The sequence below is a fragment of the Ornithorhynchus anatinus genome, chromosome 11, assembly GCF_004115215.2.
Source record: "Ornithorhynchus anatinus isolate Pmale09 chromosome 11, mOrnAna1.pri.v4, whole genome shotgun sequence".
NCBI classification, from domain to species: domain Eukaryota; kingdom Metazoa; phylum Chordata; class Mammalia; order Monotremata; family Ornithorhynchidae; genus Ornithorhynchus; species Ornithorhynchus anatinus.
In genome coordinates, this window is record NC_041738.1 from 48,566,511 (window position 1) to 48,580,870 (window position 14,360).

At 41.3% G+C, this 14,360-nt stretch overlaps 1 protein-coding gene across 2 annotated transcripts in view; it reads right to left on the minus strand.

The window, feature by feature from the left end:
* Nucleotides 1-14,360, minus strand: part of CDH13 (cadherin 13) — a 901,878-nt gene that overhangs the window by 17,153 nt on the left and 870,365 nt on the right. For both annotated transcript variants that reach the window (XM_029074853.2, XM_029074854.2), the window contains exons 12-13: nucleotides 10,299-10,532; nucleotides 6,866-7,084 (exon numbers count right to left, since the gene is read on the minus strand). In XM_029074853.2, coding sequence (XP_028930686.1) covers nucleotides 6,866-7,084; nucleotides 10,299-10,532 — 453 coding nt within the window. The remainder of the gene's footprint in view (nucleotides 1-6,865; nucleotides 7,085-10,298; nucleotides 10,533-14,360) is intronic.

The window sequence follows — 14,360 nt, forward strand, 5'->3', positions numbered from 1 at the left end:
ACAAAGCACTACCCTAAGGGCTGGGTGGAAACAACAGAAGGAATCCACATATATTCCTCACCCACAGGGTGTGTCCATGGAGATGGAGTGGATCATAGGAGTGATTCTATAAGAACCATGATCCAAAAGAGTCGATTACCACATTGCAGAGGTTTAGAGGGTAAAGAAAAATCTGACCAAGTGTAGCCCAGGGGATTGCATCCATCCCGCCCTTCCCTCCGCCAAGACTGTAAGCTTCTTGTGGGCAGGGAGCATATCTACCAACTCCCTGTTTATTGTACTCTCCCAAGGGTTTAGTGCAGTGCTCTGCACACAGAAAGTCCTCAATAAATATGATTGATTGATTGCACTCTAATGATTCCAGTAAGAGCCAAGTGGAGGGTGGAAAACTGAAAGGTGTGTATTTAAAATTAAGTTGATTTGATTTAAAGTTAATTCTCAGGGAGCTTTCCTCAAGGGACCTCATCTTCGGAAGATGAGTGAGAGCAGCTCCGCTAGGTTTGGTGAATTTCTGGGACTCCCTAGAGCATTCAACAGCTCGTGCAAAATAATATTCTTTAGTTAGGGTAGAAGGAAAAGGGGTTAGTGAAAGGAAGATTGCCCTTCTACTGAACATTCATGGGCTGTATCTACCCAGGCAAATTGAAGTGGGACAATTCTGCCATTTTCCAGTGCATTGGATCAATGTCCAGTTAGTGCAAATCAAAACTCATCACCTCACTCAGTGACACTTTTCTATGTAAAAGTGTGCATGTGAACTATGTGCCTATTTTTCTCTATTCTTCAACTCATTCTTCCTATATAGAGACAAAGGCTAAGCTAGGAAAATGAATTTCTTTAGAAGGTATTCCCTCCCCAGGTTTTTTTTTACCCCTGCCTTAGTTTACCGAGTTAACCAAGCCTAATGAAGCATCCGGATTTTAAGTGATCTGAAAGATCAAAGGTATTCACAACTATTACAGTTTCTGAAGTGGTTAAAAGATGTCAGTTTAACTTTACCTCTGCATCTTTCTGCTCTCATATAGGGAACTGTATCACTTTCCTGCAACACAACGATCAGGTTGAATTCCAGCTTGGGAGCTCTAAGAGAGGGTTCAGGTATCTGATGGCAGTGAGTAGACAGCGATAGCATTCCTCAGATAATTGTCTGGCCCTACCTTCCTATGCCTGTTTGCAGGGAGGGAGTTTTTCTACATTCAAAAGTGTAAAAAGAGCATTTTTGTCCTGGTCACTGGATACAACTAACAAAGCACACTTGGCAGCCACTGACTTGTTTTCTTAAAGCTGGAGTATCACGAAATAGGGTGGATTTAGCCTGATTTTCCCCCTGGGCCCAGATGGCAAGTTACTCATACTCCTCCTTGAGAGCAAAGGGGAGAAAAATCAAGCTGACATAACTCAGACAGGGCTAGCAAAAAAAAGCTCAAATTAATTCTTTGTGGTGGATTTTGTGCTTCTAAGTCATTTAGGAATCTGAAAACAAAACTATCTTTTTAATCACCAGAGTCCTCTTGCAACTATTCTTTTGATATTTGGGCAGTAAATTTCTGGTATCAGTTTTTTTCAAAATATGATTTAACTTTAACTTAACTTTTACAGAAATCCTGTAGATCCATTGGCTGAGGATCCTACTTCTAAGATTTTAGAAAGCTGGGCTCAGACATGGCCTTCTGGGCTATTTATGATATGGATTGGTGGTGTCATTTCAGTTTCTCTAAGAGCTAAGGCAGGAGTAACTGCATAATCTTACTCAAACTGTGAATTTACTCTAGGCTAAAGTGCATCCTTTTCGCACAGATATTTTGCTATGTTTTGTGAGAGAGACCTTCAGATGGAACTCCATGCCCAAATTGGAGAATGCAGTACCACTAGCAAAATGAATAGGACATTTGAGGGCATTATCCTGATAATTTAGGAAGCATGGCCTAGTGGAAAGAGGATAGGCATGTGAGTTAGAAGACGTAGGTTCTAATCTCATTTATGCCACTGGTCTTCTGTGTGACCTTGGGCAAACCACTTACTCCTCGGGTATTTCAATTTGTATAATTTGTAGTCTTTCCTCTATCCATTTTGCTATTGCTGGCCTGGTCTATAGAGAAAAGTGATGAACATTTAGCTCAAAGAGCACCTCATAGAAACTTGCAATTTACTGCTAAAGTCTATTTTAGAAATTATGAGAAGCATTATGGCTTAGTGGAAATGGCACAGGCCTGGGATTCAGAAGGTCTGGTTTCTAATTCTGGGTCTGCCACTTGTCTGGTATGTGACCTTCAGAAATTCACTTAACTTCTTTGTGCATCAATTTCCACATCTGCAAAATTAGGATTCAATACTTGTTCTTCCTCCTTAGACTCTGATCCTTCTATGGGACTGAGACTGAGTCTCATCTGATAATCTTGTATCTACCACAGGTATTAATACGGTGTTTAACACATAATAAACCCTTAACAAATATCACAATGATGATGATGCACATAGATAAATATTTCACCTTCTTTTTACTCTCCCTTTAAAAAAATGTATATTTCAGAAATGACATTACATATCTGCCTTGGATCCAAGTACCCAACAGAGATTGAAAAGCCAGTAGCAAATAGTCTTCAGACCTAACCAAGTCTAACTAAACATCCTGATTTGAAGTGATCTCAAAAACTCCAGGTATTCACAATCATTGCATTTTCTGAGGTGGGTAAAAGATGTCAGTTTAGCTTTAATTCTGCATCTTTCTGCTCTGTTGATGTCGAAACTATCATTTAACACTGTTTGAACTTTTTGTGTGAGTCAGTGCACAGCATTTCTATAACCCGAAATGGCAAAATTTTGTACTAGGACTTTGTCCTGAGCTGGGTCCCAAAATGGAAAAGAAAAATAGGAATATCCTTCTTCCCCTGTTTGATTCCACTTCAAAAGAAAGGATTATAGAATTTAGCCATAATTTAAATTCAAAATTATCCATTTAACTAATTTCTAATCATCCAGCTGGATTCTGTGTGATTCTACTTTTCTCCACACACCTGAGACTTTTCACACTGTTTGACAAATTAATTTCATTGGCGTAAGGGACCAATTGAACACATTTAATTTCTCCCCATCACCTTTTCACTTCCTTTGCTTTCATTTCCTGAGTATTTGTTACTGATCCAGATTCTTCACTGGAAAAAGTGCAGGTGATGAAAGCTTTATGATCGGTGAGCCAACACTCAGGCATACGACCCAAAGGCAAGCTATAGAAATGCATCTGATGCATCTAGAAGCAGCAAGGCCTAGTGAAAAGCGCATGGGCCTGGAAATCGGAAGACCAGGGTTCTAATCCTGGCTCTGCCATTTGTTCGCTGAGTGGCCTTGGGCAAGTCACTTAACTCTTCTGAGCCTCAGTTTTCTTATCCGGAAAATGAGGATTAGATACCTGTTCTTCTTCCCCCTTAGATTGTGATCCCCATGTGGGACAGGGATGTTTATCTGATCTGATTATACTGCATCCACCCAGTGCTTAGTACTGTAGTAAGTTCTTGGCGCGTAGTAAGCACTTAACAAATGCCATAATTATTATTACCAATCCCTCTGGGACAGTGTCTAGGAGACATCATTTAAGCCCCAGAAAATTAGGTGTGTTTGATTGCTGACAAAGGAAACCAGCATCTGGATTTTTGAAATCTCCCTTAAAAAACGACTAAAACTCAAAGTAGCCTGCTGTGCTTTTATGGATTCAGGTAGTGCATTGGTATACCCTTAATCCTTCACAGGCAACCTGTTCTTTTTTTTAATGGTATTTGTTGAGCATTTTACCACATGCCAGGCACTCTACTAAGGATTGGGGTAGATATAAGTTAATCAGGTTGGACACCTGTCCATAGATGAGGTAACTAAGGCACAGAGAAGTGAAGTGAATTTCCCAAGGTCACCCAGCAGGCAGGTGGTGGAAAGGGGATTAGAACCCATGTCCTTCTGACTCCTAGGACTGTGCTCTATCTGCTAGGCCACGCTGCATCTCTTTAAAAATAGGGTTTCAAAGATTTGGTCCTGAGACGATATGAGACTGCAGGTTTAGAACAAGCCAGTTCTTGTAACACTCTGGCTCACAGAAATGCCAAACCCACCTCACCGTGTGGTTTACCTCATTCCAATAAAAAGATCCGGGATAAATGTGGGTAGGAACAATAAAGGGTTAGAAGGGATTTAGAAAAACATGAGGACCTTTAATTTGCCTCCAGCGATGGTGCATTTAATCTATTCAATAAATATGAAATTTCTCCTATTTGTGGCATCATGGTTGTTGATATGGAATGGATATGAGCCATTTTGAGCTAATTAATGGCAACTATAAAAAGGTTTCTTGTGATTAAGCAAACCTGGAAAATATCAGCTCATTCACAACAAGCATAATGTCCTCGGTCTGCCAAGATATTTAGCATCTGCTTTTTAATGCATGAAGATACCAGAATGTCAGGGCCCCAGAGAAGCATGTGATGTTCAAATGTTTAAGCTTCCCTAGGGCAGAATCTCACAGGATCTCAGATGCAGTTTACTAATATTTAAGTGCTTATTATTTGCCAAGCACTCTACCAAATGCTGGGGTAGACACAAGGTAGTCAGGTCGGACATAGTCTCTGCCCCACCTGGTTGATTTTTCCTTGGAAAAAGTGTGAAGGTTCTAAACTATGGACACTTGCTTTATATGTGGCGGAGGCTTGGAGTGGGGGTAGGGGACATGGGATCTAATCCCGACTCTGCCACTTGTCAGCTATGTGACCTCGGGTGAGTCACTTAGAGAAGCAGTGTGGCTCAGTGGAAAGAGCCCGGGCTTGGGAGTCAGAGGTCATGGGTTCGAATCCCAGCTCTGCCACTTGTCAGCTGTGTGACTGTGGGCAAGTCACTTCACTTCTCTGTGCCTCAGTGACCTCATCTGTAAAATGGGGCTTAACCGTGAGCCTCACGTGGGACAACCTGGTTACCCTGTATCTCCCCAAGCGCTTAGAACAGTGCTCTGCACATAGTAAGCACTTAACAAATTCCAACATTATTATTATTATTATTATTATTAACTTCTCTGTACCTCAGTTACCTCCTCTGCAAAATGGGGATTAAAAGTGTGAGCCCATGTGGGACAACCCGATTACCCTGTATCTACCCCAGCACTTAGAACAGTGCTTGGCACATAGTAAGGGCTTAACAAATACCATAATTATTATTATTTTTAAAAATTCCTTTGTCATCAGCAATTAGAGTCCCCAAGCACCTTGTTTTAATACTCTAGTAGTCCGGCTAGTATATTCATCCTTAAATCCTATGTCATTTGTACAACCAAGATTCTAGTGGTGAGTGGGATTAGGCTACCTTGGAGGCAGATTTTAGGGAGTTAGAAGGACTGAGATAGAAAGAAGTTACTTCCTTTATTCATCCCATAACTCCCAGGCCTACAGCACTTGTGTACATATCTGTAGTTTATTTATATTAATGTCTCTCTCCCCATCTAGCCTAAAAACTCACTGTGGGCAGAAAATATGTCTGTTATATACTGTACTCTCCCAAGCACTTAATACAGTGCTCTGCACCTGCTAAGTGCTCAATAAATGCAATTGATCCATCCATTTCTCACTGGTAGATGAACAACCTGGAAAAGGACTCCCAAATTTTATTCCTTCTCTGACATAGTACCTAATGACCCCCCGTACTCAAACCACTGGGCTTTGAGATGATTTTGAATTCACTGAGATGAGGAGGTAGGACTGGAAGGTTTCAGGAGATGAATCCAGACAGCATTCCTTGCTACCAGCTGCAACGGTTACATTTTGGCAGAAGATACCAAAAGAATCTGAACTTCCATTTCCATGGTGAGTTAGATATATCAGTGCATTCACGTTTTCCAGGGTACTAGTAGGCTAATTTATTCCCCTGATGCTACTAAAAGACATTTTTAATTGTTTGACACTAAAAAAAATGCCTTGGGAAATTTTTATGACTTTTAATACTTTGAGTTTTATTTGGTCTATTTTTGTTCAAGAATGGAATGTGAATAACAGCCTCAGGTGACATAAAGCAATACACAGGACCACGCAGTTGTGACAACCTGCAGTGTCTTCATTTCCTTATTTTTGCCCATGGATAAAGTCTGAGGTATATATACACGTTATGTATTCTTGTCTTAGCATATATAAATACACACAAGCACATATATACATTCCCCGCTTTCACTTTCCCACTAATAAGTAATCACATCTTTCTGGTAAAGAAAATTTCAAAAATGTCTCGGAAGGATCAAAGAGATTAACTATCGAACACTGAACACAACAATCGTACACTAACTTCCCCTACCTGTACCTTTTGACTCCCAGGCTTCCGCACTGTTTATCTCAGTTATCGATACACTTGAATTCCTGATTAAGGTCTAAGATTCCCTGTTACCTGTGCTTTTTTTCCCAGTGGAATAGATCGAAAGAGAGAGAGAGAGAGAGCTAGTAGGACAGTTGTAGGACTAGTAATAGCACATATTCTGTTACTAGAATCTCCAGTTTTGAATGGAATGCACGTAGGTAAAGAGAAAAGGAGTCATACTGGAGGACTGACTGACTTTAGCTGTTACTCTACCTCTGATTTCCTACTTTTAGATTCCTTTTAAGACAATATACTATTACTTCAATCACTTGTGCCTATGGGATTCCCTTCTCTACTTTGAAATTCTCCCACTTGTCCCTCCCCAATATGCTGAAACTTAAAGTTGTGACTGTGGTTTTTGGAATAATGTGAATTCCCTCCCCCCCACCCCCCCGCCGCCCGACCCTCCCAGAAAGGTGCCCCACTTAACAGAGGGCAACATCCCAATTAAATCCGTTCTCCCCATTTCTGCTTTGAATTTAAACCAACTTACAAAATAAACTGATGAGTGAAAAGAGAAGCGTTAAGGTCACGCTGACATGAAGGGCGTCTGCTGCACTGCAGTCCATTTTGGATTTCTTGCAGGAACACACTTGTACTTTCAGTTCTATATTGCTACTCAGAGGAGGTTTTCCAGAATCCGACACCCAGACTGGGATGTTGTAATTAGCTTTCTTCAGGCTTTGAAGAAGGCTGACCTGGGCATGAGTATCTGCAAAGAAAAGGTGAGTATCAATTAGATAGGCACACAGATCTTCTTAAAGAGAAGAAAGACAGTGCTTAGTTGGTTGGGATTTTGCTCTTCTGGGCTTGACTGTTTAGAGCTCTGGCAGAATTACAGTCATTGCAGATAAAGACAATAATAATCCCATCACACATTCAAAGTCATTACCAATTTAAAATGGAAAAGTATAACATTGCTTTATCCCCCGAGTCCCTTCCATTACAAATTAAGAATTGAGAAAAGGGTTTTACTAGTAGACCCTCGAAGTTTCCTGCCTGGGAGAAATGTGTTTACTCTACAAACAAATGTGAAAATGCAGTTTAAACAACTAAGGGCAGATCTAAAGCATATGCATACAAATGACTCCTCATCGCCTTAGCAAATGGGGGATTTTCTAAGTTTGTTTTGCTCCAGAATTTTGTTGTCTTTGCTTAAAGGATGATTTATTTAAGGGATAAAGAGCAGGTAGTGATTATCATTCAAGGACAAAACCAATAATTAAAAAGGACCATCAGTCAAAAGCTTGGAAATACATGCTTTCAGGATCCCAAATAGGTAGCAACCCTATGTTTTAGCCAACTGTCTCCTAGATACAAATATTCTTGTTGAAAACAAAAAACAAAGAGTAGGACTAAAAATGGAAAATGGGGTGTGATGTCTTCCAAGTCTGATGGTAGTTCCTCCTGTCAGATACCTTTCATTTCTTATAAGCAATAATGTAAACTAATGTTTTCCTGTGATCAAAAAAATTGACCAAAAGCAGCATAAATACATTTAAAATAGGGATAAAAATACAAATATACTTACAGAATCAAGTAGCAGTGGGAATTATAATAGGAAAACATGTTTTCATGTGGACATCTCTAAGTACTTAATTTCAAAGTGATTCCCCCTTTCCCCCAATCAGGTTGGGCCACAGTGAGAATAACTGAGTATTCATACTTAGTCAAAACATTTCAGAGCTTAAAGAGGAGAGGAAGAGAGATGAGCTAAGCCATAATAAACTTTGCAGATCACCCCAAAGTGAGAGCTATGGGAACAGGATAGTAAAAGATGAGAGTTAATAGTACTGGAGAGTTACATTGGCTTTCTGGTTTCACTGAAAAAGAGGGGGAAAAGAAAGAAGAGAAAGGCACCCAACAAACCTCTAAGGCAATTTGGCATATTAAACAGCTCTTGAATATGCTCAGAGCTCCCCTGGACCATAGTCACCTGGATTGCTACTATTTTGACACCATTTAATAATGGTGAGCACTCTCTCTCACCCCAGTCTCCAGTGCCAGGCATGCTCAGAAGCCACAGAGAGGAAAGAAGGCCTTTCTCGGTGATGTTTCTCTTTAATTATTTCTCGTCAGGTTGTTTGGGCCTGCTTCAAGCAGGGAGTCAACCTCAAGGGGCCCACGCAGCCTTGGTTCCTGCCTGCTCTGCAGGACCCCATCCCAACCTCCTTAATACACTTTCAAAGAAATGTCAAGAATGGCTGCTGAGTGGTAGTTGCTGCTTTATGGCAGCCATAATAATAATGATTGTGGTATTTAAGTGCTTACTATGTGCCAAGTGATAGACCAGTTGCTGGGGTAGAAACGAAATAATCAGGTTGGTCAGTCACAGTCCCTGTCCCACATGATGCTCATTCAGGGTATGTCACCCCGCTCCTCAAAAAATCTCTAGTTGTTGCCTATCAACCTCCATATTAAACAAAAACTCCTCACTATTGCCTTCAAAGCTCTCCATCTCCTTGTCCATTCTTTCATCACCTTTCTCTCCCTCTCCATCCCAGCTCACACTCCGCTCCTCTAGTGCTAACCTTCTCACTGTGCCTCATTCTTTCCTGTCTTGCCGCTGACCTCTGGCCCAAGTCCTACCCCTGGCCTGGAATGTCCTCCCTCTTCAAACCCGCCAATCACTCTTTCCCCGTTCAAAGCCCTACTGAAGGTACACCCCCTCCAAGAAGCCTTCCCAGCCTAAGCCCCCTTTTCCTCAGCTCCCCCTCCCTTCCACGTCACCTCGATTCGCTCCCTTTACCCCCACCCTCACTCGCTCCACAGCATTTATGCATATATAAATAATTCTATTTATATATGTATATACCCATTTACTTGTTTGATGCCTGTCTCCCTCCCCTCTAAACTCTAAGCCTCTTGTGTGCAGGGATTGTCTCTCTCTATTGCTGAATTGTACTTTACAAGTGCTTAGTACAGTGCTCTGCACACAATAAGTGCTCAATAAGTACAATTAAATGAATAAATCAATGAATGAATGAATGCTCATGGAGAAGGCAGGTATTAAATCCCCATTTTACAGAGGAGGAAACTGAGAACCAGAGAAGTTAGGTGATTCTGTCCAAGGTCACAGATCAGACAAGGGGTGGACCTCTGATTCCCAGGCCCATGCTCTCTCCATTAGGCCACACAGTCATATCCTGGCTGTCCTGGCCTCAGCCCTTCAGAAAAGCTCCAGTAGTAGAGTTAATTAGATTTATTGAGCTCCTACTAAATGAAATGCATTATACTAAGCATTTTTCATCGCTCACTTAAGTCTGCAAAGGAGTCCTTATGCAGCCTTACACTTCTCTCAGCAGGTAGAAGAATTGCACAATAATTAACATTCTTTCAACGCTCATGCCCCATGCTAGCCTTGAACATATGAAGATTAAATTAAGGAGGCTGATTCCTGAATGAATATACATTTTTTTATGAGCCAGGCACCTGATCACATAGTAAATCTTCGATGGCTCCTCAAGAATTGTAATGGGTTTGGCTGTCCTTCATTGGCCACAGAAGAGTTCGAAGAAAGAACAGCACTCTGTGCCTGTGCCTTTAGCAGCATGGTATAGTGGATAGAGCACGAGCTTGGGAGTCAGAAGGTCATGGGTTCCAATCTCGGCTCCGCCACACTTGGCTGCTGTGAGTAAATCACTTCACTACTCTGGGCCTCATCTGAAAAATGGGGATTGAGACTATGAGTTCCTATGTCCAACACAATTTGCTTGTCTCAACCCCAGCACTTAGAACAGTGTCTGGCACATACTAAGTGCTTAACACATGGTATGATTATTATTATTATTAATGATAAACACGCATTATGTCTTCATTTCAGAATAAAAGCTTTCTCCAACCGAAAACATCGGGATAACAATGAACAAGTTTCCAAACAAGGTAACATACATATTTAGAATTTTTTTTTTTCTCGATGGACTTACTGTTGATCTTGTTGATCTTCCATACTTTATCAGGGCCAGCTTGCTTGCTCAGTTCAAACTTGAATGGATCCGTGTTGGGATGAAGATCCTTATCTGAAGCTCCTAGGATGACCACGCTAAGATCTTTAGCATCATCACACACTTTTGCTAAGGTCGGATAAATGAGGGGAGCATTGTCATTGATGTCCTCCAGGGTAATCTGCAGAGTCCCAGTGCCAGTGGCTGGAGGGTTTCCTATGGATAAAGAAAAAATGGAATATTGGACCATTTGAAGTTTTCCAGGAACTCCATCTTAAGTGTGGTATTTGTTAAGCGGGTTACTATGTGCCAGACACTGTACTAAGCACTGGGGGGGAAGACAAACAAATTGGGTTGGACACCGTACCACATCGGGCTTTATGGTCTTAATCCCCATTTTACAGATGAGGTAACCGAGGCCCAGGGAAGTGAAGTGACTTGCCTAAGGTCACACAGCAGACAAGTGACAGAGCCGGGATTAGTACCCATGACCTCCTGACTTCCAGGCCCGTGCTCTGTCCTTTCATTCAATGCCTTTTTTCGACCATATTTACTGAGTGCTTACTGTGTGCAGAGCACTGTACTAAGCGCTTGGAAAGTACAATTCGGCAACAGAATGAGGCGATTCCTACCCAACAACGGGCTTTGTTGTCTGTCTCCCCCATTTAGAGGGTGAGCCCGTCGTTGGGCAGGGATCGTCTCTCTCTGTTGCCGAATTGTCCATTCCAAGTGCTTAGTACAGTGCTCTACACATAGTAAGTGCTCAATAAATACTATTGAATGAAGGAATGTTTTGTTTTGTTCTGCTTTCTTTCATTGTCTGTCTCCCCCGATTAGACCATGAGCCCTTCGTTGGGCAGGGATCGTCTCTCTCTGTTGCCGAATTGTCCACTCCAAGCGCTTAGTACAGTGCTCTGCACATAGTAAGTGCTCAATAAATACTACTGAATGAATGAATGAACGAACGGGTTCACAGTCTAGAAGGGGGAGACAAACAACAAAACAAAACAAGTAGACAGGAATCAGTAGCATCAAAATAGATAAATAGAATTACAGATACAGATAACTATAATTAGTATTACAGATATATACACATCATTAATAAAATAAATACTAGACCATGATGGAGAATGACTGGTAGGAAAGAAACCCCTTTTCCCCCCTACCAGACTGTAAGCTCCATGTGGGCAGGGAACATTTCTACCAACTCTGTTATAATGTACTCTCCCAAGGGCTTAGCATGGTGTTCTGCACTCAGTAAGTGCCCCCAAAATATGGTAGATTGAGAGACTGGATGAGAGAGTGTGAATAGTGTTGCATAGACCACTAACACCAAACAATCGGTGGTGTTTACTGAGAACTTTCTGGGTACAGCGCTGTATTAAACACTCGGGAGAGTCCAGTGCAACAGAGTTGGTAGACACGTTCCCTTCCCGTAGCGACCTTCAGTCCATCAACAGTTCCCTCTTGCCGGTTCTCCGTCCTGAAGCCTCAGACCCCAGGATCAGCTGTTTGTCTCAACCAGAGACTCCACCTTCATTTTCCCCTTTATGAAACCAAGACAAGTCAGATAATATCAGCTGTCATCCCTTATAAACATCAGGTTTTTTTGTACAGACTCTAGCCATATTAAAGACAACCACAAGCTACTGGGGTTGAGCAATTGTTTCAGTGAGTTTAAAAGCTTAAAAATTAATAACATCGAGACTCTAGGTACAAAAGCCCAAAGAAAATCAGAACTGGCTTCAGCATTCATTCAATAGTATTAATTGAGCACTTACTATGTGCAGAGCACTGTACTAAGCGCTTGGAATCTACAATTCGGCAACAGATAGAGACAATCCCTGCCCACCGACGGGCTTACAGTCTAATCGGTACTATGTACGGAACTCAGTACACTAGACTTTAAGCACCTTGTGGGTAGGTATCATGTCTATCAACTCTCGTATTTTCTCCACCGCTTAGTAGAGTGCTCCGCACGCAGTAAGCACAAAATAAATACCACAGATTGAATGATATATTTAAAAAGGGAAATTACTTCAGTGTGCATCAGAGAGATGTACATGATTGTGGAATTGTGTTTCCTATCATATTAATCCCTTTTTAAGGTTGACTGAATTGAGACAATTCTTTTCTTTCACTTGGAGGATTGTGTTTTATCTAAGAAATCCTCAAATTGTCTTACGCTCTTGTGTGCCCAATACTATGACTATTCCTGCACTACGGCTTACAGTCTGGGCTGGGGTCAGACATTTGTAGTCTCCTGGGGCCCATCCAGCTTCCAGTATGTTGTAGATTGGCACTATGGGTGATGAGAGTCAAGACATTCCCAGTAGGAGCTCTCATTTCTGGAATGCATTGCCACCACTGACTGGCTGGACAATTCATCTTCCAAAAACAGCACAAAACTCTTCTGTTTCCTTGGGTATAGAGCTGGGGATGACAGTTGGGAGCAGAAGGAAGGCTAGATCAGGTACTTTTCCCCTTGACATTTTGATCACTGACTCTTTCTCTCTAATACAAAAGCCATGTTCACTGTCTCAGGGATTGAATGAGGATCTGCTTTCCCATGTCTAAAAATAAAAACCAGAAAAGAACCCATACACCCAGAAAGAAAAAGAGACACCCATATAGAAGCAATCCAGATGGTCAAAACTAACACGCTTCCATTTATGAAGATGGGGTAAAGGATATGGGAGATGGGTATTGACCGTGCAAAGAGCTACCCAGTGACATTTCAGCAGGGAAATGTGGTCTCAGTTGATATCATTAATCCACCTAGAGTGGTGTAAACAGTAAATAGAAGCTAAGCTCCGCTTTCTGCATAGCAATACATAGAAACACCGCATCTCAAGTTGGAGAGTAAACACCCCTCGGCTGATATCTGACAAAATCCTAACAGGAATGTAATGTGATTAATCCTTATAATGGCAAATGTTTTCTAATGGTAACACTTCATCTGTTTAGTCACATAAAAAAGGAGAACAAATGCAGACCTGGGCACAGTGATACCAGTGTATTTTCCCCCCCTGTCAGCACTAGTTTTAGGGTTGAGTTCCTTTTAATGAGAAAGAAATTATTTTTCACTTTTTATTGGGCTAATTGAATTTTCAGTATGAATCTAATGCATTTTTTGTTCTTGATATATTATTAACTGAAGTCACACGGCAGAATGGATAAAGAGGCATTCGAGTATTTGAAATATGATTGTAAAAGTCAGGCTTTCACGCATTTAATTAAACTGCTGTCTTTACCTTTCTATGTATTATTTCCAGACGATCCTGGTGATGTTTTATGCACCAGCCTAATTTTTTTCCTTAAATCAGTTACAATATCTGCATTTGCTGTTGCATTTCCAATTTACCCTCCAACTGTATTGCTATTTATGGTATACATTTCCTTTTTTGCCTAATCTTGCCGTTTCAATGTCTTCTAAATTATATTTCTAAATCGTCAAAGACAGGGACCGTTACTTCAATTTCTATTGTATGTTTCTGAGAAGACAGTACCCAAACTCTGCACACTATAGCAGGGGATCAATAAAAAGCTATTGATGATTATAACCTTGAATCGTTTTAGGACCGGCCCTCAGATGACCTACATTTAGGGAAAGAATATGGCCACTTCCTTATCCGGGTGACTTATTCTCTCACCTTGATTTACTTAGAATGAACTGAATGAAGATATAGGAGTTGATTTATAGGGCAAATGAAATAAAGAAGGAAGTCACAACATGAGGTTGGCCTCAATAATTGTTTTGATCCCTTTATTAGCTTAGAGGCTTATAGTTTTCCCTCCGCAACTGCTGACAGCAGAGTCAGCATTGGGTGCGGCTTCTATTTATGCCCCTCCCATGGTAACATTTCCTGCCAGACCCTATGACCCAAGACAGAGAGATCCTCCCTTGGCTACTCTGCCCTCCCCATACCCCCTGGCCGCTAGCTGCCAAGCAGGGGGTAAAAAAACAACAACCTGAAAATGATGATCACTAAATCCTCTCAGTACAACCTTCACAGCATCGCTAAAATCCACCTTTTCCTGTCC